Genomic DNA, 25,736 nt, shown 5'->3' with positions numbered 1-25,736 from the left:
GTCCCTATGATCAGAATAAATTGAATGGGGGCAGCATAGGTTTTAGCAACAAAGCATTTGTGCACAGTTCATTCAAAGCTTGCCTCAAGCTTCTCTCTAGAGCCCAAATACTACATGTTTTTGAGCTGCTACTATTTCTCCATAGACCTGAGTTGCCAATGATTTTATTCAGACCTTTCTACCATTTTTTCCCTTCACAGATTATATTATATCATTCAGGACCATTAGTGTTACTGTTTTGAATTTTCCTGTTTTTTTCTGTTCACGTCCACCAAGTCAAGCCCTCTTCATTTCTTCAATACTTACATACATGTATCACCGAAATTCTGCCTAACTTTGCATGAAATCCCTAAATTCAGCCTCTGAACAGAGCAATTCCATAATTTTTGAGACTGATTAGAAAACTAATCTACAAGCATTGCATTCAGGACTTCTCCCATTCCATCCTTTTGGCACCTCCCCCCCTCTTTTTTTTTTTTTTTTTTTTTGGCCAGTATAAAATTTGCCATGTATTCTGTTTGCCATAAATACACAACTCAGCTGTGTTCCTATCCTTTGTGTCAACATGAAAATTCCCTTGTTCTATGTTTAGCTCAAATAATTACCAAACCATTTGTAATTAGAATATTAAGGATGTGACCTCATGGCAGATTTCTTCATTTCCTCCCTCTGTATTTAATACATTTCAGATGCTGAAAATACCAAATCTGTGTCCTTTTTTTATTTTGATGCTTATCAGTAATGGAAACATTCCAAAACAATCAGCCAAATACCTACGCTTTGTTCATTTATTGCCTTCTCTGAAGATAAATTGACTGTACTCAACTCTCTTCAGCATTTTTCTTCACCTAGATATTATTGCCTTGCGCAGCCACCCCAAGGTGACTGTTATCACTTAATTAAATCCTTGCACGCTGGGAAGAAAAAACAACATTGTTCCTTCATAACCCCAAGGAACCTATTTTTAAGCCACTAAGCTTTTCCCCTGTTTTATTAACTTATTCCTGGCTACAACAAGACATACTTTGTTGATGAGCAAAAGGTTGTGTTAGCTTTTTTATTATTATTATTTTGGGGGTAAACTTATCTATTCTGGGGAAAAGGAGGGGGAAGAGAATCACAGGAAAGAGAGTAAAAAATCAAAGGTCTTTCCAACCACTGTGATTCTAGTAAAGGTCTCTGTAAACATGGAGGTAGGAAATAGAAGCAAGGGGATTCAGGGCAGAAAACAAGAATATAAAAACCAAACATAAAATAGGAATAATACTAAAAGCAAAATGATGTGTGTATCTTTTGGGGGAAATGATAGGAGGGGGAGGAATGGGAGAGGGAGACACTGTCAAGCTAAGGGAACCAGGAATAAAGAATGGTGTTTATGAAGAAGAATGATCAGTCGGCACTTCTTGTGACTGTCTAGGGCAGCATCTTTTTAGTAACCTCTTGCTTAATATCTTCTCCCATTCAGTTGATTTTCCAAAGTTCCTCTTTACCTCTGTGGTGCTGAAGTCCCACCAACCATGGATTCTGTGCCTGAAATGGAGGCAATACCTTTCCCAAAGAAGAAAAGAAATATTGTAAGAGCTAATTTGGATGTGGTAGGGTTAGGTGGCCAGGGGAGTAAGGTAATAATACAGGGTGGGGGAAGAGTATAACCTATGATCAGCTGTTTTAAATGCAGTCAGTGTATGATTTAAAAAAAAAAAAAGTTCACTTGTGCAACAAAGGAAGGAACAGCTAGTTCATATGCAATGATTTAGGTGCCTTTTAGCACATTTCTAGTCCATTAAACCATGGGCCAGAAAAGAGGTTTATCTGTTCTCGAATTTGGGCCCAAGCAAGCATATGTATTTGCTTGTGATGCTAAATCATTTTGCCACCTGCTGTGTTCAACAAGAGTAAATGCTGCTTAAAGCTGTAATATTGGCAAGACCCAGTTTACGCTGTGATAGTCTGGGTGTGGGATAGGGAGCTGATTCTAAAGTAGTTGGATAATTAAGATATCTGAACCATCTCATCACTGTATATAGGGTATAAATTCCTGCGACTCACACTGGGGATGCATGTGCATGTTGCATAAAGGGACTGACATTCTCCTGCTGGCTCAGACATAGGACTGCATGCTTGATACAATGCAAGTCAATTTCTGTGTCTCAGTATTGCCATCTTTAATATGGGGATATTTATATATTACTACACTGATTGAGAGAAGGAATATAATATTGCCTATATTAAGTTGCTTTTCTTTAAAAAAAAAAAAAGCTGTCTAAAAGGATCACCTAGGATTATCACATAACAAGTAATAACTGCCATGGCAGAAGTTATTTCTAATCCTCCTTTGAGTGATGTATGAGTATCTTCCCAACCTACCTCTATGGATTTGTTAGATTTGCAATAGTTTCCAGCCTGTCAGACAAATGAATGTCTATGAGAATGTATATATCTGTCTACTGTTTCTAGTATATATTAACATTGTTTCTTATGGCTTAATTGCATTTTTTTAATAATAACATAAGAAAAAATCTTACTGAGACAGCATTATCTTTAGGGATCTTTTTCAAGCATTATCTTCTGCAGCTGCTACACATTTGAGGTTCACCCTGAAGTGTTTATTTAAATCTTTTGTTTGATGTTAAGATAAAGTCAGTTTTTATTTATTTGTTTGTTTTGTACTTCAGATTTCTACTCAGTTGGCTGATAGCTCTTTAAAGATTTATCCTACTATCCAGACAATCAATATGCAATCTAGAATTCTGAAATGATAGGTCATTTGGTCTCTTTCTCTGACCTCCCCACATACATACACATATGTAACCACAAAACTGCTATAGTAACAAGAACAGGATCATCCCACCGCCATCTTTTTCAGAAGAATTATTATTCTACTTTGAAAGATGTTAGCACAGTATGGAAGAGAGTATAATGGAATTAGGGGGTCAGGGAAACATTAGCTGCCAGCATTGGTTATAAGGAGAGCACCAACTTCTCTTCAGCACACAAATGTAGGAAGGAACAAAGTTTGCACTTCTGGTACTGATAATCCTTTCATGTTTCACAGTCTTTCTTTTTGCATCCATCACTTTCTTTACCCTAACCTCATCCTTACCAAACTATAATATTAAGGTCTTAGGGAAAAGAAAAATTTGAAGGGGAGAATTTTCAGAGGGAAAATAGATCAAAATATAGATATTGTTGTAGGAAAATATGATTTTTAAATCCAAAGAAATCTTTAGGAACCCAACTCCTTCATAATTCAATTTATAAATTGAATCCTTCATTTGTTCCCATGCATACTTTTTTATTGCAGAAAATCAATCTTTTTCTGTCCTATGTCAACTGAGTCCACTTTCATGGGCCACTATTGGTAGTATTGGGTTTTTTTCCTTGCCAAAAAGTCCTACATTGTTTGTCTTTCCATTTATTTCTGAAAGTTTTTCAAAGTCCCAACAAGGTCGTTTTGTATTCTGATACTCTGTAGCATGGAAACATCTCCTGAGCTTATGCTTATCATTATGGTGATATTTTCAGAGGGCAAGTGACAGTGATGACTTTCTATGTATATACAGAAGGTGAAGCTCTTTTCTAGCTTTTCAGTTTTTAAATTTGATTAATTTTTTTGTCCCAAATCAATTAAGTATTCTAATTAGGACATGTCTAACCTCTTTTCACGTATGCTTTCTTTCTTTCTCTTTTAAACCATTGTGATTAAGAGACTTGTTCTTAAAAAAAAAAAAAAAAAAAAAAAAAAAAAAGCGAGAAATATTCTTGGTCAGCACTTTATAAGTTAGATACAGAGCTTAACAGTCTATCTCCAGAGGCTCCAAACCCTCTTTAAAAAGGAGCTGAAAATAATGGGTCTTCTTTACTTCTCTCACTCAATCCCTTTAAATATGGTCAAAATCATAGGGAAATATTTTATCTAACTATACTGATTAAAAATAAAATTAACAAAAATAGTGTAGACTGGAGTCTCAGGACTGATTTTATTTAGTCTGTTCTGTTCTATCATGGATTCAGCCTTCTATAATTTATATTTCTCTGTGTATAAGTAACATATTAATATAATGCTTCTGTGCATCTTCCTAGGATAGAATCAAGTCCCGCATAGCTTAGAATTGCCACTTGGTCAACAATTCAAGTCAACAAGCATTTGTTTAGCTCTTTCCATAATATCTCAAGATATTATGCTGGATTTCAGGGAGAGAGCAGTAAATGAGATACAAACACTGTTCTAAAGGAGCCTAGAATTTAATTTTTCAATGAAGTAAGGCTAAGGACATTACTATTATAGAAGTCAGGTAAAGAACCTATTTTCTTTAATGGGTTCTACTATCCCACCACTTTCTCTCTCTTATAATTCATCTGTCCCAGTTTAGTGCCTTCAACAAAATTCTAAAAAGTAGGTGCTGTGGGTATTCTTATTCCATTTTACAGAAGAAAGTGAGGCAAAGAGAAGCTAATTTGTTACATAAAAGTTAATTTGTTCATTAGCAAGATTATAAAATGATCAATTCTGATGGACATGGCTCTCTTCAATGATGACATGATTCAGGCCAGTTCCAATGATTTTGTGATGAAGAGAGTCATCTGCACCCAAAGAGAGGACTATGGGAACTGAGTGTGGATCACAACATAGCAATTTTACTCTTTTAGTTGTTGTTTGCTTGCATTTTGTTTTCTTTCTCATTACTTTTTTGATCTGATTTTTCTTGTGCAGCATGATTTTTATGGAAATATGTATAGAAGAATTGTACATATTTAATATATATTGGATTACTTGCCATCTAGGGAAGGAGGTAGTGGAAAGGGAGGGAAAAATTTATAATACAAGATTTTATAAGGGTGAATGTTGAAAATTAACCATGTATATATTTTAAAAACGAAAAGCTTTAATTAAAAATGTAATTGGGGGAAATATTAAATAAATTCAAAAAAGTTTTTTAAAAAGTGATTTGTTCATGATCACATAGCTTGTAAGAAGGATTTTAGCTTAGAGTTTCCTAAGCCACCATCACATTTTTATGTTTATTCATAAAGCTAATCATTCATCTTTTAGCTAAACCTTCTCATCTGATGAGAACTGTGGAGATCTGTGCCTAACAGTATAAGAGCAACTTAGAGCAATACATGCAGAGTAACTTAGAGCTATCCAATAGGACTCAATATGTTGCTTAAATATAAACATTAACCAAATAGTGATGATGATAACTTTATATGTCTGGTCACAAACTTTGCTCTAGTTTTTTTTTTCTTTGAATTTTACAATCGGCCATTAGTTTGCCTTTCTATTCCATGTTCTGAAGTCTGGCAAAACTGGTCTTCCTGATGTTTCTCACTTTCCATTTGCTGTCGTTTTTGACCAGCATATACTTTTTCTTCATCTCTACATCTTAGAAATCCTTTCCTTCAAAGTTCAGTCCAAGCACCACTTTCTATGTGAAGACTTTGCTGATCCTTCCAGCTTTTAATACCCTATATCATCTTATATTTTATTAATCTATTATGATCTATAGTTGTATGTTTATATGTAGATATATACATATGCATACATGTATTTGTGTATTATCTCCCTTTACAGAATGTAAGTTCCTTGAAAACAAAAGCTGCCTGTGATGTCTATTGGCAAAAGACTCAGGAGTTTCAATAATAGTTAAATGTTAAAAGTCTAGGATTTTTTTTGTAATAGCTTTTTATTTTCAAAATATATGCAAAGATATTTTTCAACATTTATTCTTGTAAAAACTTATGTTCCAAATTTTTCTCCCTCTCTTCCACCTACCCTTTCTCCCACACAGCAAGCAATACAATATATATTAAACATGTGTAAATCTTCTATACATATTTCAACATTTATCATGCTGCACAAGAAAAATTAGACAAAAAGGGGAAAAATGAGAAAGAAAAAGAAAAGCAAGCAAACAACAATAAAAAGGTGAAAATACTATGTTGTAATCTACATTCAATCCCCAGAGTCCTCTTTCTGGATGCAGATGGCTCTATCCATCATGAGTCTATTGGAATCACCTGAACGTTGAAAAGAGCCATGTCCATCAGAGTTTATCAACACATAATCTTGTTGCTGTGTACAATGATCTCTTGGTTTAACTCATTTCACTTAGCATCACTTCATGTAAGTCTCTCCAGGATTCTCTGAAATCATTCTGCTGATCGTTTCTGATAGAACAATAACATTCCTTAACATTCATCTACCATAAATTATTCAGCTATTCCCTAACTTTTGGGAATCTACTTAAAGTCAAGGATTTTTTAAAAAGTAAATTATTGTCAATATAAGAAGACATCCCAGGATCTTAGCAGGGGTGTAGGATCTTGGATGTAGAACACTATTTATAATACCAGACATTATACTGGTTACTTTTGTTGAATTTTTTTTCCCTTTCTCTTTTTGATAGTTTTTATTATGAGGTATAACTGTCTGTCTGAGGAATTGATACAGTGGGAACTATAGGTGATGTCAAAAAAAAAAAGAAGAAGAAGAAGACAACAATGAAGTTAAAGAAAGGAAAATGCTAATTCTCCATTCCTGAGAGAGAGGACCTTGGGTAGCCAATTAGCCATAGAAGGTGAAAATTCACAAATATTTCAAAGCATTCAATTGCCCTGCCATTCTAGGATCCATTATGCTAAAGGAACTCTGCTAAGGATTAAAGCCAAAGTAAAGATCTAGGGTGAGTAGCAAACATCTTAAGCAAGCACAACCACTTAGAATGAAAGGAGAGGGGATATATGGGAAATTATAAAGTTCACAGGGTTGTATTTGTAAAACTCTTCTTGTTTTAAAATTTGCTGCAGATAAAAGTCATTTCTTGATAGTCAAAGGCCAATTTGAGTCTTTGGGTGCTCAATCCTTTAGGGAAGTCATTTTCCATTCTATTAAGCATTTAAATAAAAAATCAAAGTAGCTAATCCTATTACTTAAGAGCTACCCCCAAGCAAGAAGATAGAACAAATCCTGCTTGTTGGCAGAGGTCAATGCTAGGATAAACAAATCTTGTTGGAAGAAACATATTACCTTCTATTCTTCCTTTGATTAAGACATGGTGCTATGGAAAGAACACAGGATTTTGAGTCAAGATATGAGTTCAAATTTTGACTCTAGTTCATATATATAACTTGGGTAAATCATAGAAACAATTTATAATCTCTTGATCTAGGAGGTAGGGTAGGTGATTAGATTTGTTGAATGCTAAGATCTTTTCTAATTCCAGATATTTTCTGTATACATTTTATTCTAAAACAGAATCAATGTATAATTCTTGGAGATCATTAGTTCCTTCAGTAAGTGAAGAAGATATTATATGTTCACAATGCAGTTTTATAAATCAGATCAGATATGTTTTATTGTCTAAGGTTGGATATAGAATCAGGAATCAGCTGCGGAGAATATTGGCTTACAGTACAAAAGGAAAGTGTACCTCTGGGCTGGAAAATGTTGCAATATCTCATTAAATACCTATTTCTAAAAATTAAGAGAGTTCTAATGGTTCATTGATAATGCAGCACACTAGATGGGGGCCTACAAGCAGCATTATTAGAAACCTCAACCTCTCAGAATTGCTCTCTAGAACCCTGGAAAACATGTTTGCCTCTGGAGAACCATCCAATGAGTTCAAGTGCCAAGTTGGTGAAAGAGGCTAAAGGGAGTTTTGAATGATTTGATTTATAAAACAACACCACCAACAATAAGATAGATAAAAGCAAAAGCGGAGGAAGAATGATAAATGAGGAATAGGAAAGAAATAAGTGAAACACTGCTGAGAAAAAGCTATTATTAATATCCGACTATTTTAATGAGATCTTTAAGGTTTTATTTCATCTAATATCACAATAGCCTATTTTCTTGGAGGCCTGTCATATGGAGAAGAAACTGGGAATGTTTTTATAAAGGCCATTTATAATATTCCAGGAAAATTTAATACTACTTAAAAGTTAAGAACTACTTTATTTTTAAAAATTCTCATTTTTAATGTAAGAAAATATTTCCACCTTCCTCCCCTCCCCAATCAATGAGGGAACATGAATTTAGTACATTAAATATATTGTCAACTTTGCTATATTTCTTACCATGTTGGTTAGTTTTCTTGATATATTTTCCTTCCTTATTCAAAAAATGCTTTATTATAATAGATGACTCTTTAGGAAAGGAAAGGAGGGAGTACAGTGGGAAATGTGAGTGATGTAAAAAAAAATATCAATAAGACATTTTAAAAAGAAAAACCTTTTTTTCTAAGATAGAGGAAAGAGCCATTTGGTTGAAAATTAATCATTGAAGGGATAAATTCACATATATGGCTAAGAATTCAATTGTCTTTTCTACATACATTATGCTGAAGGCTACTCCCTCCATGGGGCAAAAGACACTAATCTCTATTCTCAATACTGAAAACATGTGAGACAGTAGATCTAATGAAAACCTGACCAAAAACTAAACAAGAGAAGTAATGTGTATTACCATTTTAGTTTTTTATAAATTTTTATAAATTGGAATGTATAACTTCAAGAAGCAATTGTCTGTATTTCCAGTAAAATGGAGTGTTCATGACATACTTATACTGTTTAGGAGGGAAAGAAAGTAGCAATGGTAAATGTGAGTGGTGTCAGTGCAAATTATGGCAGCAAGTATTGTTTTTCTCCAGTAACAACTCACAAATGAAACACAAAAGTAATTTTAACTGTTTTCAAGCCATTTCTATCCATCCTATTTTTGGTTGGTGGAGAGAAAAGCATATGTAAATAGGTCACTGTTTTGTAAATTTGAATACCATAAAATCTAACCAGTCAACTTTTCTTAATGTGTCCATTAGCAAGATGGCAGATTGCATGGATTATTTTGGTACTTTTGTAATGTGTACTCCTATCAATGAATTCTGGTTTTCCCTTGCTCTATAGACAATAAGATAAAGAAGCTGTATTCTCTCTAAAACTCTTGGGTTATTCAGAAACGTATTGTGTTTGATTCATAGATTCATTAAATTGCATTGAAGGAAGAACCATAGCTTGAGTTTACACAATCATAGAATTTCAGAATTGAAAGAAGTCATCAGAAACTACTTCATCTGACTCATACCTGAACAAAAATACTCTAAACAAAATACTTGACAAATGGTTAAGCTTCTAGCTTCCAGCCCCTTCCACCTTCTATTAAAGATCTCTACTGAAGGGAAATTGACACTGTCCCTTCTTCCTCTCACCAAGGCAGCTTTTTCAACTTTTTTGATACCTTTTATTGTTAGGGCTTTTGTTCGTATTTGGCCACAAGATTATATTTGGCCACTTATTTCTAGTTCTATCCTCTGATGCAAAACAAAACATGATTACTCCCACTTCCAAGTGACAGTGACTTGTCAATTCCTTAAAGAAAACTAGCATATTCCCACTAAATTTTCTCCACTATAGACTTAACATTCTTAGTTTCTTCAGCTATTCCTTATAGGGAAGAACCTTGAAAGTTTTCACTTCCTGATTGCCCTCCTCTGAGCATATGTCAGCTGATCAAATTCTTTCTTAAAATGTGGTTTACAGAACTGAACAGGTTCCTGCAGAGGTGACTTCATCAGGACAGAGACCAATGGGACCACACTACATTCTCTCTATTCCTGTTTGTTATACTTCTCATTACAGCCTAAAGTCACATTCACTTTTTAAACTCGTAAAACTTATATTAAGCTCTAAGTCTTTCCAAGGTTTATAATTCATGATATGGTTTAAAAGAGGGGAAACTATTATTGCTTATGAGCAAAGATTTTTGTGTCCTCAGTTTCTTAATTGACTAGAATACTTGTAATAACTATCGCTTGATCTTCAAGAAAGCAAAATTTCTCAGTAGGAAATCATTGCTGCTCTTTAAGTCAAGTAACACTATTAAGCATCCTAATCTATATGATAAGGCTGGACAAATATTCTTTTTTTTAATGATAGCTTTTTATTTACAAGTTATATGCATGGGTAATTTTACAGCATTGACAATTGTAGGTAAAGAACTTAGGTAAACTTCTACAGTAACAGGCTTTGCTACCTTCATATCTTTCTGGGCAGCCAAATCATATACCAATATAATGTTAGTTTCCAGTTTTGGGGGTTGAAATTACCTACTTCAGACCACCCTGAGCAGTTCTAATTTTACATTCAATGAAATGATCTTAATGTTTCTTTGCACTTCAGTTATCACTTGGATTCCTATCACTTACATTATAACAGCATTTGAAATCCTCAATCTTACTTAAATTTTGTTTACAGTATATTCTTATGGTGTAAAGCTCTAACTTAAAATGGTCATTCCCAACCTGGTAATGGTAATGGAGGATGGTTAAATTACCTATCAAGAGTTATTGCTAATGAAGTGGCAATAGGGTAAGGTAGGGAGATTTCCCTTAATAGAGCTATTTTTAAAAAATAAAGAAAAAAGAATTTTAGTTAAGGAGTAGAGATTGCCAACTCCTAGTTCTCCTTCTGCTCGCTTTTTCCCTTTTATAAAACTTGCAATTCTCTATATAGGTAGTTTTAGTCTTTCTCTAATTTAAAGTAAGGCCCATAAGACACAGGGCTACTGGTTAATTCTTTAAATTCAAGAATTTATTTAGCTTATATTTTATCTCTTGTTGGATATATCTCTTTCACAGTTAAAAAAAATAATTCACCTGATGGGTCACTATTTATCATCTATTTCTCCAATGAAGTTATCTTACAGCATCAGGGCACAATATTTGGGTTAATGTCAGTGGACTGCATGGTAAACTTGGAACAGTGGTTGGAAAACTGTCCCTGGAGCCAAGAAAACTTGGTTTCAAATCTTGCCCCTTATACATACTTGGATCCCAACTAAATTATTTAATCTCTCAGTTCCCTTCTCTCCCCTCCAAGAGAGCTCTCTAAGGCCATAAATTATACAGTAGCTGCTAATCTATTATTGGCAAAGAAACTTTCATTCCCTCTACCAATGAGATCACAGGTATAGACCTGATCCCCCCCTCCAAAAGTTGATATGTTACTGCAGAATTTAGTCATTAATCATAGAGGAGGAAAGAATGAGGTTGAAAGAAAGTGGTAGCTCACATTCCTTCAAATCCTAGAATTAAAATAGAGTTCTATTGGCAACTTATCTATATGGGGTCTTCTCACCTGGTCCTGTCATCCAATCAAGAAATAGATGGTCTTTGGAACAGCAGTATTCTCTAGCGGTAAGCTAAGTTGTTTATCCAGAAATCATTCAGAACCAGTTCTCAGATTTCATCAGAATAATTGATTTTCATAGAAATGTATATCTCTGCTTTGTATGGAATCAGCTCTGGAGCTAAGGCAGTGAAGCAAGGCAGCCTCAAAGCACTTGGAATACATAGAAAAACCAATATAGAGATATCAACATTACAAATATAGACCACAAAAGAACCAAGCAATTACTTGGGAGAGAAATTCAAAAAAATAATTCCTGGCTTTGTTGATTTCTGGAATTAAATGTTATTTTCTATTATAGATATGTTACTTATAGCTTCATATGGATTTAGGAAAATTAGTAATTAACTAGGGAAATGATAGATGAAACAAGAGAATAAAGAACAGCATCATAATCATTTCTTTAAATGAAAGTTAACATTTTTCTTGACCTAGTCATTATTCTGATCTGGAATTTCTAAACCACATTTGTTCACATTTGTTCTAAACCACCTCAGGTTCTTCTAACCACAGATCTTTGAAAACATTTTCCTCTAAATATACTAATAGTTTTTAGAATGGAAATACATGTGACTTCATCAGATTAATATCTTTTAATGGTTTTTTTTACTTTGCTAAATTCATTAAAGGATTCTTGAATCATTGTTACTTTTTATTCCACAAACTCTTTACCTGTAGGAATAGATGAGCAAAGCTTTTAGTCCTTGTTGCCAGAAAGAATAATAGTAGAAGCTTGAGTTAGGAGATAGGAGTTTCAGTAGAGGTAAAGCTAATTAGGTTCAGCACCAATCGCCCCCAGCTACCCATAAAAGGGTGAACTGACTTCGTGTGGAAAAAAAAAGAACAAATAAAGATTTCCGTGTTAAGGTCAAGTCCTGAATAGCTGCTATACTTCTAGACTGGGTAAGATAAGTTGTTGTTTACTTTTAACCAACTTTTAGTGATTCCATTTGGGATTTTCTTAGCAAAGATACTAGAGGGTTTTGCCATTTCCTTTGCCAACTCATTTTACAGATGAGGAAACTGAAGAAAGCAAGGTTACGTGACTTGCCCAAGGTCACACAGTTAGTGTCTGAGACTGATGTGAACTCAAGTTCTCCTCACTCCAGGGCGGACACTCTATCCACTGTACCACCAAACTGCCTAAAATAGAAAGACAACCTTAAAGAGGGAGACAGATAGCAGAGAGAAATACAGAGAGACAGAAGGACAGAAATAGAGACAGAGAAAGACGAAAAGACAGAGAAACAGATGGGGATAGAGCAGTGAAAGACACACAGACTGAGAAAGACAGACACAGAGAGACACACAGAGAGACAGAGACAGAGAGACAAAGGTAGAGAGAGAAAGAAAAAGAGAGAGAGAAAGAGAGAGAGCTACCCATTCTTAAACATTAATGTACTTCATCATGGTTCATTTATCCTTTCCCTCAGCATCATCTCTGCCATTATCAAAAAATACAAATATCCTTCATATTATTCAATATTGGTTGGCCACTAAATTCACTATAAAGTAAATTTCTACAAAGCATTGTATTTGTATTTCTTTACTGATTTCCATTACATTATTATAAATATTTTTCTGGATAAAAAATCCCCGGATTGATTAAACTGGAATTACTGGGCAAAGATGACAGATCAAGGTGCTAGTGGATCCTGTGGCTTAGTCATGTAGCAGCAAGGTTATGCCGGAAGAGAGTTACAGTCCTCCCTTACCATTTTGTCCAGAATTCTAGAATTACCTTCTTATCTTCTGCTATTATAGCATCACCCCATAGAGCATAAAATATTTCCTATTTGTAAACTCCTAGATCTTCCCTGTAGCAAAGTTCTCTCTAACTTCTCTAGACTGAGTCTTTATACAAATAGGCTAGCTTAGATCCTTTCTCCTCCTTTAGACAGTTGAAAAAAATCCAATGGAGCTGCTGTATCTCATTTTGTAGGCAGGTGCGGCCATCTAACAACTATTTCATCCCAGCCTAAAGATTTCTTAACCTCCAGGCTTTAAGTTTTATCGAAATTAATTATTAATTACCTATTTTAGTGATTTTGTAATTCCAAATGTCTCATTTAATTTTAATTTTTTTCTCATAACAGAAGTTAGGATATCAAAATCTGAGGACAGTAGGCCCTATAGCAGATATTTTGTAGCAAACACCAAAAATAACTCATTCTTTAAAGGCGTTTATAACCTAGAGAGAATCTTTATCCAAACAGGCAAATAGAGATCCTTTTCTTATTTTCTTCTCTGGGTGGTGAATTTTTGTTCTCTGCAAATAGCTTAAAAGACAATGAAAGCTAGCCAGAAAACATGGCTGAGAATCATTATAAACTAAAAATATAGAGTTGCTGTCTTTGATGTCTCCACTTGATAGAAAACTCAGAGGTGAGGGGACTAAAGATAAAAGAATAGGGGATAAACAATTAATACAAATCACTTCAATTCAATAAACATTTTTACTATATGGGAGGCACTATTCTAAATATTGAAAATTTAAGACAAAAATTTTAGAGGTCCTTGCCCTCAAAGAACTTACATTCTACTTGGAGGAGAAAATATGGACATGGATATGTCTATGACGTGGACATGGATAAGTACATGCAAAATATGTAGAAAGTAAATAGTAATTTTCTTGGGAGGGGAAGGGGAATGAGGAATAAACTCATAAATGGACCTCGTGTAGGTGATAGCCCTCAAACTAGACCCTGAAAAAAGTTAAATAGTTTACAAGACAAAAGGAATGAGAGAGTACATTTAAGGCATGGATGGAAATGAGATATGGAATATTTTGTACAGGGACTAGTAAGAATGCTTGTAATGTAAGGCATATATAGGAGAGAATGTACAATGTGTTTTCAAAGACATATTGGACGACCCAGTTTTGAAAGAAAGTCACTATCCTGGCTTGTCTCAGTTTCCTCATCTGTAAATAACATAGAGAAGGAAATGGCAAATCAGTACATAATCTCTGCCAAGAAAATCCCATATGGAGTCACATAGAGTCGAACATCCAATTAAAAGTACTTAATTGGCCCTTAATGATGGTACATGTCCACATAATAGCCTGTGGTCTAGTCAACTGAATTAAGCTTTTGTTCCTCTATTTTATGCTAAGCAAAATTAGAATATATGCTATCTGAAGCAATATTCATTTGTATACCCTTGATCAAATGCCCAAATGGGAGAAATTCCACAATCCTGATTGAGCAATGTATGATTGAGCCACCTGGTCTAAAGTGTCTTTATAGTGAAATCTGTTGTCCATTTGGTTTGATTCTAAAGCCAGAAGATACACTTCTCTTAAGACTCTGTTGAACTAGCATCTCAGAGAAGAAAGATGAACACTTAGGTACACAGTTCCTGAAACATGTAATTTTAATGAATAAAAAGCACATCCAGAGTTTCTTGCTCAGAAAGCAGGCATCTTAATTTGGTTTGGTTTATTCCTATTTTCACATTTCACCACCTCACCATCATCATTACCATTTAAAGCACTTTATTCAAGAATAGAATGCATCTCTATCTCTGCTTTCCTGTTTTTGCCACAAGTTAATTGGCATTCCATTGTTTTTTGTTTATTTTGAAACAGTGAAAGATGACTTGAGATTATTATAATTCTCTAGTTTAGGCTTATAATGAGAATAGTCATTCTTTATTAATGGGAAAGTAGGATTTGTGAATCCAAGTCAGGGCCATTTGATTACGTGATTAGGCAGGGTGTGTTTCATAGAAACTTAAATTTGGTCAACATTTTTAGTAGCTGCTTATGCATTAAAATATGAAAATACTATCCTTTGTAATTTTAGCTCATCAGGCAGGGAAGGAAAGTGACATAGGATGCTTTTAAAAGATTCTTTAAGAGTTAAATAAAAGTCCAAACCTTTTTGATGTCAGCTTCACCTACACTGAGGGGGGAAAACAGTCTTTTTGGATTCTTATTTCCATAAATGTAGCTTTTGTTTTTACACATTATTTAACTGATAAATCCCAGACCACAAAAGCATGATTTGGGAACCCCAACTCCAAGCCAAACATTTGGAGCCCAGTCCCTAGCTCCTTGTGAAGATCAACATCTCCTCGAAGTTGCCAGGAATGTAGACTTGTATTATTAACAGCCCAGAATCACATCCTAAAAACTATAGGTAGGATGCGTATGGTACTTCGATAGGGTCTCTCAAAGGATTGCTGTATTTCATCCTTTTGAAACCCATGAACTTCTGTCCCTAGCCTCAACTCTTTTATCTATTGGTGAAATGGTGCCATAAAATGAATATCTCCGTGATGTATTTGCCACACATACAGGCCAGTTATGTTTTGTGTCTGTCAGACTTAGGTTAGAAGCAGCTATGAGACACAGTGGATAGAGCACAGGTCCTGAATCAGGAAAACCTGAGTTCAAATTCAAGCTTAGAAAATTGCTTAATCTCTGAGTGCCCTAATCTCATCAATTGTAAAAATGGAGATCATAATAGAACATATCTCCCCATACTATTTTGAGGATCAAATGAAATGATTGAGAAGTTTTTTCATACAGTAAATATTTAATAAATGCTTATTCCTTTCCCTAATTCCCAGACTCTTCTACCTGTGTTATAAAACCCAAGGGAACTATTCGTAGAATTGTTACACATTTCTGATGACAGTCTTTTCAAAAACTTTTCAATAGTATTTTATTTTTCAAATACATGTAAAGATAGTTTTCAACATTCGTTTTTGTAAGACTTTGTGTTCCAAATTTTTCTCCCTTCCTCCTTTACCTCACAAAATAGCAAGTAATCTGATCTGGATTAAATATGTGCAATTCTTTTAAACATATTTCCATATTTGTCATGTTGTACAAGAAAAAATCAGACCAAAAAGGAGAAAAAAACATGAGAAAGAAAAAAACAAAAAATGAAAACGCGATGCTTCAATCCACATTCAGTCTCCATAGTTCTCTCTCTGAATGTGGATGACATTTTCCATCCCAAATCTATTGGGATTGCCTTGAATCATCACATTGTTGAGGAGAGCCAATTTCTGATAACAATCTTTTGCTCAGCTGGCTAGAAGGATTTTTATATCATGTTGTTGTTTGTTCAGTCATATGCAATCATATCCAACTTCATGACCCCATTTGCAGTTTTCTTGGCAAAGATACTGGAACGGTTTGTCATTTCCTTCTCCAGTTTATTTTGCCGATGAAGAAACTGAGGCAAACAGGGATAAGTGACTTGCCCAGGGTCACATCATTGGTGTCTGAGGCTGAATTTGAATTCATGAAGATGAGTTTTCCTGACTCTCTATCCACCTAGTTGGCCATCTTTGGATCATACCTACCTCTTTTTATTTTTGTTGTTGTTCTGGACTTCTGATTTCATCAGCATGGAGGAACTCCCAATACGTAATTTCCTTCTTCTGATACAGATGGACATTTTCTCTATAATTTCTAGCTATAAAGAGTTTCCTAGAAACACTAAGTGATAGGTCCAGGGCCACACAGCTGTGGTATGTGCCCAAGGCAGGGTTTGAACCCCTGTCTTCCTGGCTCCATGGCAGGGGCCTCTATCCACTGCACCATACTGTCTTGCCTTAATGATAGTAAAAACCGTTGTAACAGTTACCTAATGCTCCATATCTGCTGGATGATAGACACCATCCTCAAATTAATGCTCAGCTCTTGTCATAATATCATTATGTCGTAACAGTGAAAAACTCTAATTAAGAAGATGTGTTTGCCAGGGAAAAAGTTGAGTATATCAGTGAATCTACTTTATCATGGATGGGCATCCCCTCCCCCTCCCTCCCAATCCCTGACAACTATGAGGCTAAATTATAAGAAGAACATCACAGATGCATGGTGCATTGGACAAAGAACACATGCATGCATTTAAATCACGTATATCTTACTTTTTACTGATGTAATTGTGAAATATGTTCTTTTTGCATTCATAATTAGGGGGTGGAACAGATGGTGAAGGCTTAGTTTAAAATAATCTGTCATTAAAATAACCTAGCCTACTGGTAATTCTTCACTCTAACTGGAGTTAGGTCACAGAAACAGGATTTTCCCCCCGCTCTGCATTGGAATACACTAGAAAGAATTAGGAGATTTCGGGAGCTGTTCAATCGATGGGGATCCTTCCCCCTTTATAGGCACCAGAATAAAATTTCAGTGTGTGAAATTTAGCTGTAAGGAATATGCAAAAATAGCTGGGTCAAAACCTCAACAAATATAAACCATTTAGCACAATGCATTAAGCAATGCCTTGGATGTCAGTATACTTTTAATCATAATGGTACAATAACTCTCATATACTTTGAGAAAATAACTCCTAATCTAACAGATATGGTAAGAAGAACTCAGCTTTTTGGAGGGGGGAGCAGGGAAGTTAAGAAATATTGCCTTACATTTTGTATGTTACAGTGATGTCAAGGGATAAAAATTATAATTACTGGCTTTATTATCCAGAGGTCTTATAGCCAATGATGTCTACATCTCAACCTCATTTCCAGAGTGGATACCATATACTCTTACTAGGATGTGACAAAGGATATCTAATAGTCCTCTCTGAATAGCTTAAGACTTTTTTAGTAATAAGAATACTGTTTTGATAAATCAGACACCATATGCCTTTAAAATGTCCATTTTACAGTTTCTGCTAAGATTTTTTGTTCTCCAACCTCTTTGAGGAAAGCATATAGATTTCAGCGTGGTATTATAATAAATCTTCTGGAGGAGGGACAAGCATTAACATTTGTGTTGGTTCTTTTTCATCTTAATCCAACCTTGGTTAATAATCAGAAAATTCTACATAGTGGGTAAGAAGATGTAATTAACCCTTTGACCTCAGAATCTTAATTGGCGCCTGTTGAAAACAGTGGGCAGTTTAAAAAAAAATTAAAAAGTAGCCTGCAGTGATTGAAACAGCACAGTACATAATGGCTTTCTCAAATCAAAAAAAAAAAATTAATGCCACAGAACGTTCAGATTAATCACATTTGGTTCCTGAGTCTAACTGATGAAAATATTTTTCCCCCACCTACCCTCTTGAGATCAGAGACATCCAAATTCCACCCAGCTTTGAAGACATTCTGGAACTTCTCCTAAGATCTACCTAACATGTTATGCTCCTCCCCCCAAAAAAAACTGGCATGGGGGGAGGGAATGGGGGTGATGATAATTATAGTCATGCTTATTTCCAAAATTGAGAAAAACTATGGCAATGTGAGCAGCTTGGCTCAGTGCAACAGCATCCAAAGTCTGAGGGACTGAGTTCAAATGTTGGCTCTGCTACTTACTACCAGTATAATTTGAGACAAATCACTCCAAGCTACAGCTCAGCTGTAAAATGAAGGAATCAGACTAGATTCCTAAGATTGCTTCTTCCTCTAAATTCATGAGCCTATTAATTCTTCCTCTAGAACTATTATTAAGCTAAGTAGCACAGTGATTGGTATACTGGATCCAGAAACAGGAAGATCCAATTTTGGATCTTACTTCAGATACTAGCTATGTGACTCTGGGCAAGTCCTTAAGCTCTATTAGCCTCTGTTTCCTTAACTGTAAAATGGAGATAATAATAATAATACTTCCCTCCTAGGGTCGTTGTGAAAATCAGAAATATGAAATATTTGTAATGTACATTGTACATCTTAAAGCTTTTATGTAAATACTAACTTTTTATTACAAGTAGGTGCATAATTTAATGGTTGTGATTTTTATCATTATTACTTTGAAGGTACTCAGACTTGAGTTTCAATCCAAGATGCCTCTTGTCTCTAATATGCCATTTGTGTGACTCTAGGCAAGTCATTTAATTCTGTTTACCTCAGTTTCCTCATCTATAAAATGAGCTAGCAAAGGAAATGGCAAACCACTTCAGTATCTTTGCCAAGAAAATCCCAAATCTGGTTGTAAAGAATCAGCCATGACTGAAATGAATAAACAGTAACAAAAAAGTTTCATTTAAAAATGGGAAAAAATTCAGTCAAGCAGTCTATGCAATATCTGAACAATCTGTGACCCATGTTTTCAAACAGATTGGTAGATTTTTTTTGTTACTTAGATGATGGAATGTTTTTGTGCAATGTGGGCAGAGCTTCACTAAAATCTTCCCAGAAAATTAGAAGCCGTGTATAAGCCTGCTTTGTTGTTATTGTTGTTGTTTGCTTGTTTGCTACTAAAAACAAAGCTGGCCAGTTTTTAAATGGTTTTGCTTTTAATAGGTTCAAATGTTTTCCTTCTTGAAATTTCTTTAACTGTCTCTGGTATCCAAGCCTCCTATAGCATATCTTTTTTAATATAAGAAAGCCAGGACTTCTTCACTTGGCCCTTAGGAATATGAATACATATGGATTATCTCATAATCGTGTCCTGGATTTAACTCCTATTACTAATATTATAATTGATATAGAATCATAGTGTCATAGATCCAGGACTGAAAGATATCCCAAAAGCCATTTAGTCCAACATCCTCATCTTGTAGATAAGGAAACTGAAGCCTAGGGAAATTAATCAATCTGCTCAAAAGAGTAATCAATAGAGGATGATTTTGAACACAGGTCCTCTGATTGCAATTTTTCCAATGTTTCCCACATGCTAGTCATTTTGAAAAAAAATGATTTTTCTAATAAGTCATGAGCTGTTTCAACAGTACAAATGTTTAACAAGGAAACTCTAGGTAGATTTATATTTTGTAATTTTATAAATATAAATATAAAGGGAGTCTATGTTTTTAAATGGACCCCATTTGCCAAGTAATTGTTCTTCATGTATCTTAACTTTTTTTACTCCTCACTCCCAAATGCAGACTTTGAATTGTTTATCCCAACTAGTAAACCAGAGGTGGGGACCAATAGCATGGGCAGAAATTAATCAGGAAGCGGAGGAAGCAAAACAATAAAACTGCTCAGAAAATACCATTCAATATTTTAAAGAGGCTAAAATTATGACAGGGATTTGGCAAAGAGTGTATTTCTTTCTGATTTTGCATATACTTCTGTCATCTTCCCTTTACTAAAAAAAATTCCCTTTGATCTCACTAGATGTGAGTTTCCATGTGATTCCTGGCCAATGTGGTACTCCAAATATTTTCAGATTCACAACCTCTATCGATATTACCAATTTTTATAATTTCATAATTATTTTTCCCATGGCAAAGGAAAGCATGTTCACCTCTCTGTTAACCTTTTATTAAAGAAATAGCACAAAATGAGGAGTATGGAAGTAATTCAGCACATAAAATACCCATACTTGCAATGCAAGAATTTAAAGCAAGTTTATTCTCAATTTTAGTGGTATATTCCCATCTGAGTCCACAGTGATTTACACCATTCATCAAATTGAAAATGCAGCCCTTCATTTGGAAACTGCAGTGAGGTTTGAGGACTTATGGATTAATGTGTGGTGTCTCACCCTTCCCCCACTCCAGCCCTCCCCCAACTCCCATTCCCATCCCCATCATCATTTAAGGAGTCATAATGAATACTGGATCTCAACCTTAATGTACACTTTTGTATTAAAAAATAAAACTGTAATGGTGCCACCCATCAGCATATTCACTCCCTAATCTATCGACTTGGTTTGTTAGTTATTATACCAAAGAAAGAAAGATGGAAAAAATGACATATAATCCTCTATTAATTAACAATTTATTGATATGCAAAGTGACTCAAGTGGACATCTGACTTTCTTTGAATATAGTCATCCTTTCTTTAATGATTTTCTTTTTTCTCTCTTATTCAAGCCACCCCTTATTATAATTTCCATTCCTCTTAAAGTTGGCTAACAGAGTTTGACTATTTTCGTCTGAATAACAATTAAATTCCAAAATGCAGGGGAAGTATTTCATAGCATCTGGAATTTCTCATTTTTATACATTGTGAATTATCTCATGATCAGCATGCCAGAGATGTAAGGAATCCCTCCCACCCCCAATAAAGGATTTTTACAGTAAATTCAGCCATTTTATTGCTTTGCATTCCATGCAATGCCACAAAAAAAAAAAAAAAAAAGAAAAGAAAAGAAAAGAAAAGAAAAAAAAGAAGAAAAAAAAAGATGTGTGAGAGGATATCAGGTAGGAATAAGCTGAGCAAAGAAAGCAATGCTCTGAAATGAAAGTGTGATGCTTTTGTCCTTGTCTGTAACCAAAATGACCCTTTGCTAAATATCAGCAGTATCTTTTCTATTTATCAGTCAATTCATACCTGCCTTTTTTTTTTCTTTCTTTCTTCTTCCTTCTGCAGTCCCTGGATGGATTTGTATTTGCACTAAATCAAGAAGGAAAATTTTTGTACATTTCAGAAACTGTCTCCATCTACCTAGGCCTCTCCCAAGTAAGTAAAACAAAAATGGATTCTGAAAGGTGATTGTGTGAATGACTTCACTCTTACGCTTTTTTCCATTCTTCAAGGAATATTCTGCTTTGCATGAATTATCAAATGTATTATTTAATGGTATCTCCCATCTCTTCCTGCGCGCTCATTGCGAAGCTCGGGTGAACAGGATTAACTGTTCTGAAATAAACTTGGGCTTGAAAACTTTCCCCCGTGTGCTCCCCCCCACCCCAAAGAATCATTATTAATTTATTGAGAACAAATGGAGTTTCTTCCCTCAGTTGTTTTGAACTTTGAAACCTCTGTGCCCAGTAGGAGAGGGACACACTAATAGTGCTTCCCTTGTGTCCTATTACTGGATGTTTATGGAGTACCCTGCATTATCTTGGGAGCTGACACAATGACAGAGAGTCATTTGGAGTCAAGAAATGCTGAAAGAGACCATTAAAATGTGTTGTGGGGAGGGTTTCAGCAAGGACATATTTTGCTGCCTTTGCAAATGTTCCTTAATGCTGAAAGACAATTTGATAAAATAAGATAGTTATTTATTTTGATTTTGCCATTTAATTACTAACACATGTTTGTCAGAGGATAAAAGAAAGGAAATAGTGGGGGCAGGGCAGCAGTGGGGAGGGGGAAGGGGAAAGCCCCTGTACATTGCTTCTTCATCTTTTATCATGAAAAAGCTGAAATTTACAATGATTTAAGTGAGGAATTCAGGCTGTGTCAACAGAATGCCAAAATGTCCTCACCAAAAAAAAAGTGGAAAATTAAGCTAATTATCTGAATGTTTTATCTATTGCAATGCCAAACATCTGCATATCTAAAAGTGTCAGGGTGACTGGTGAATTTGGCCCTTTTCATTTTGATGTTTGATACTGTGGAGTCCCAGCCAAAGGGGCAGAGGGTATGTGTATGTGCAAACACTCGCACACATGCATACAGGTTTGTGTAAGGACCTGCCAAGTCGGATCATCTCCTTCTAACCCCTTTGCCCTGTGGAGAAAGAGAGATGGGGATAAGATGGGTTTCTCTTCTTAACAGTGGCCCTCTCCAGGCTCATTGCTCCTGAAAGTTGGCACTTTTTTACGGAGGTTGCCAGCACCGTTGGAGCCTCTTGGTTGCCAGGGAATTTGCTGTGTAATGGATAAATCAAGAAAGACATACCAGAATAATGAAGAAGGATATTTGCTATCTGGGTGGGAGGAGGGAAGCTTGTGATCTGCTAAAAATCAGAATGAGGGTCTTTTTAACTCCTGACTGTATCCTGCACAAGCGATGATATTTTCTTCAGGATTTAGCAAGCCAACTGATAGAAATAGAAACTGAGCTATTGTTAACTCAATATTAGTATTCTTGTATCTCATTAAAGCCCCTAGTTTGGTAATAGGCTTTAATCCTTGCCCTAATCTGTTTGGGACTCCGTATCAGGGCTCTCCGATTTTGAAACTGGTGCGCCACCATCTTGCTAACCCTGTCAAGCTCCAGAACTGGGGTGTTTATGATTATATTACGCTTGTATTAATCTGTTTTATGCATAGTATCCAACAAAGTTTAATAAGCCAGTAAAGAAGAAGGATGAATAATTAGCTTAAGCAGGTAAATGCTAATTATGGAGCTCCTGAAAGGCATCCATTATACAGTCGCTTAAAACAAATTTTACAGCCCTGGTTAGTGGTGTAATCCAAATTCTGTCAAGGCAACTGCATTTTCTGTAATTGAGATGTGTATGTTTGCTTTGCATAACAGATGGCTCTGTATGCTTAGACTGATAGCTAGGAAAATAATAATTGCATTATTCTGGCCAAAAGAATATTAGCTCTTGGGTTTTGGCCATTTCAGGCAGTCCTCCTGCCAGCACAGCATATGCACATATATGGATTGGATTTTCAAGGAAATTGGTGCATCTGGAATAGTGTGGCCATCTGAAATATCATCTGTTCAAGAAAAATTTGGCTTTAACCCTGTGCTAGTTTCTCCTTAAAAGCATTTTATTCCACTACTATTCAACTATAGTCATCAGATCTATATTTACCCTAAATCTGTGTCAAATTGTTGAGACTTCTGCTAAATAAAATAGTTCTGTGGACACATTACAGTATTTGGCATCTCCTATACAGGCAATTCTAATCTTTAGACAAAACATGTTTCTGGATATTGCTCCTTAAAGTAGATGAGTATCCAGTAAAATATGGACTGAGTATACACTGTGGCATCTGTTTGAGCCTCCTTGACGGAAACTGTCAAATGAACAGGTAAAGACAAGAGGTAGAGAATATACAAGTCTTTATTAGGCAGCATTGATTGAATAGAATAGGGAAATGCAAAGCAGCAAAAAGGTCTTATACTACCTTCTGGGGCTTCTTTCATATATGATCATCAAGGTATGTGGGGCACAAAAATCAAAGAGAAGATTGAGGTCATATGAATATTAGATGAATATGTTAAATCTCAGACACTAATGCTCAGGGCTGGGAGGGGGGAATCCTAAACAAAGATTTGGTGATAGATCGATTTAAGTAATGTATGTAAAGTACCTTGTTAATCTTAAAGCACTATGTAAATGTTAGCTATTTGACTATAATAAAATAAAAGCTTGGAGAAAAATTAGAATCCTAAGTAAGTAATTGAGGGATAGCCCTCCTATCTTTTTCAGTGACCACTTCAGGGCTCTTAGGGGTTCATCAGTGAAATGAAATTAAAGGAAATGATGCTCCAGCAGATCCCAGTTAGGCTTTATAAAGCATATGCTCTTTTTTTTTTTTTTTTTGACAAATCATCCCAAATGCTTAAGCAATCCCTCTTTAATTCCATTTTCATCAATATAATTTTTTGAAAATTATTAGAAGAGTAAGAGATGATATGCTGTTGAATTCCTGGCACTGACATGCAACCAATAAGGATTGTCAGATATGAGCAAGAAAGATATCTCCTTCCACCAGTCCTTTCCTTTGTAAATAATGCTGTTAAAGAGGCATATTCAGATGTTGAAGACAGATCCTACATAGATTCTGGAGAATAATAGGACAGATTGGCAAGTTGTTATATGTTATTGTGGCTATCATTTTAAAGCACCAGTTTTATCTTTTCTTAATTTCTTATTTTTTCTGAAGTGTTTAGAGGTATACAGGTTTTTAAAATCCATATGCCTAGGAAAGGATGGGGAAACGATCCATTGAGTCATGCTTTGTTACATTACTGCAAAGGCTGCCAAATCAGTTTTTCTCTTTTACACTCTGTTGGGCCAGAGCAACAGCTGCTGATGTCTAAGAAATGTGCATGACAGTCATTTTCGTTAAAGTGTTCCCAGAGCTGGTCCCGCTATGATGATGTCAATGAAATTGACTCTGATGATACCTGAACCCACTTTTGACATTGTAATTGATATAAATGTATAAATATATAATACATATACATAGAATATGAATAAATGTGCATTTATATATAATGTATGCAAATGACATGTTGTGTATGTGTATGTATTCGTACACACACACACACATAAATAAATATATATATATATATATATATATATATATATCCAGATCAATTTATAGTTATATATTTAAACTAATTTCTAAGAAGTAGATTGCAGATTAAGAATAAGTATACTTTCTGTAATTGTGGGCAGTCACACAGCACAAGTCTTGATGTAAAAAATTCCCAAATATCAATTTTAACTAGTATTCATAGGGATTAAATTATTTTGTCCCAAGTGCTACACCCTCTTGTGCCATCTATAGCTATTACACAGCAATATCAAGGTAATCACCTTAACTAGAGACAACTAGGAAAATCAGGACAAAGTAAAAGAGAAAGAAAAGGGAACAACTGGATTCAGCTCAACTTCAAGTGTAAGTAATAATCATTTTTTATGAAATTCCCTCAAAAGAATAAAGGGAACCAGCAAAGCACAAGAGGTTGCATATTAGTTTAAAAAAGCGATTTGTCCAAGCTTTCATAGGAGGTAAGAAGCAGAACTTCTACTCAGTGTTCCCCTGACAAAGTAATGACAACAGTACCATTGCACAGCTACCTCTCTGCAGGTGGCTAAGAATTAGATGAAAATGGGCTGAGTTTGCCTTCATCAGTGCTGTCTTTTATGTGAGAAACAAGAATGGTTAAATGAATCACCATTATTTATTGCAAACAATCTCATCAAGATCATAAACTCTATTGTTTTCCCTGGGAGACATGATCTGGCTTTCTGGTAGACCATTCTCAAAGACAAA

The 25,736-nt window shown here is 35.1% G+C and overlaps 1 protein-coding gene across 4 annotated transcripts in view; it reads left to right on the top strand.

The window, feature by feature from the left end:
* The window catches only part of NPAS3 (neuronal PAS domain protein 3), a 1,088,750-nt gene that overhangs the window by 743,399 nt on the left and 319,615 nt on the right, over positions 1-25,736 (top strand). For all 4 annotated transcript variants that reach the window (XM_051977274.1, XM_051977273.1, XM_051977276.1 and 1 more), the window contains one exon: positions 21,415-21,504. In XM_051977274.1, coding sequence (XP_051833234.1) covers positions 21,415-21,504 — 90 coding nt within the window. The remainder of the gene's footprint in view (positions 1-21,414; positions 21,505-25,736) is intronic.

This window comes from Antechinus flavipes, chromosome 2, assembly GCF_016432865.1.
Source record: "Antechinus flavipes isolate AdamAnt ecotype Samford, QLD, Australia chromosome 2, AdamAnt_v2, whole genome shotgun sequence".
Classification (NCBI taxonomy): domain Eukaryota; kingdom Metazoa; phylum Chordata; class Mammalia; order Dasyuromorphia; family Dasyuridae; genus Antechinus; species Antechinus flavipes.
This window is presented reverse-complemented; position numbering and strand designations above follow the sequence as displayed.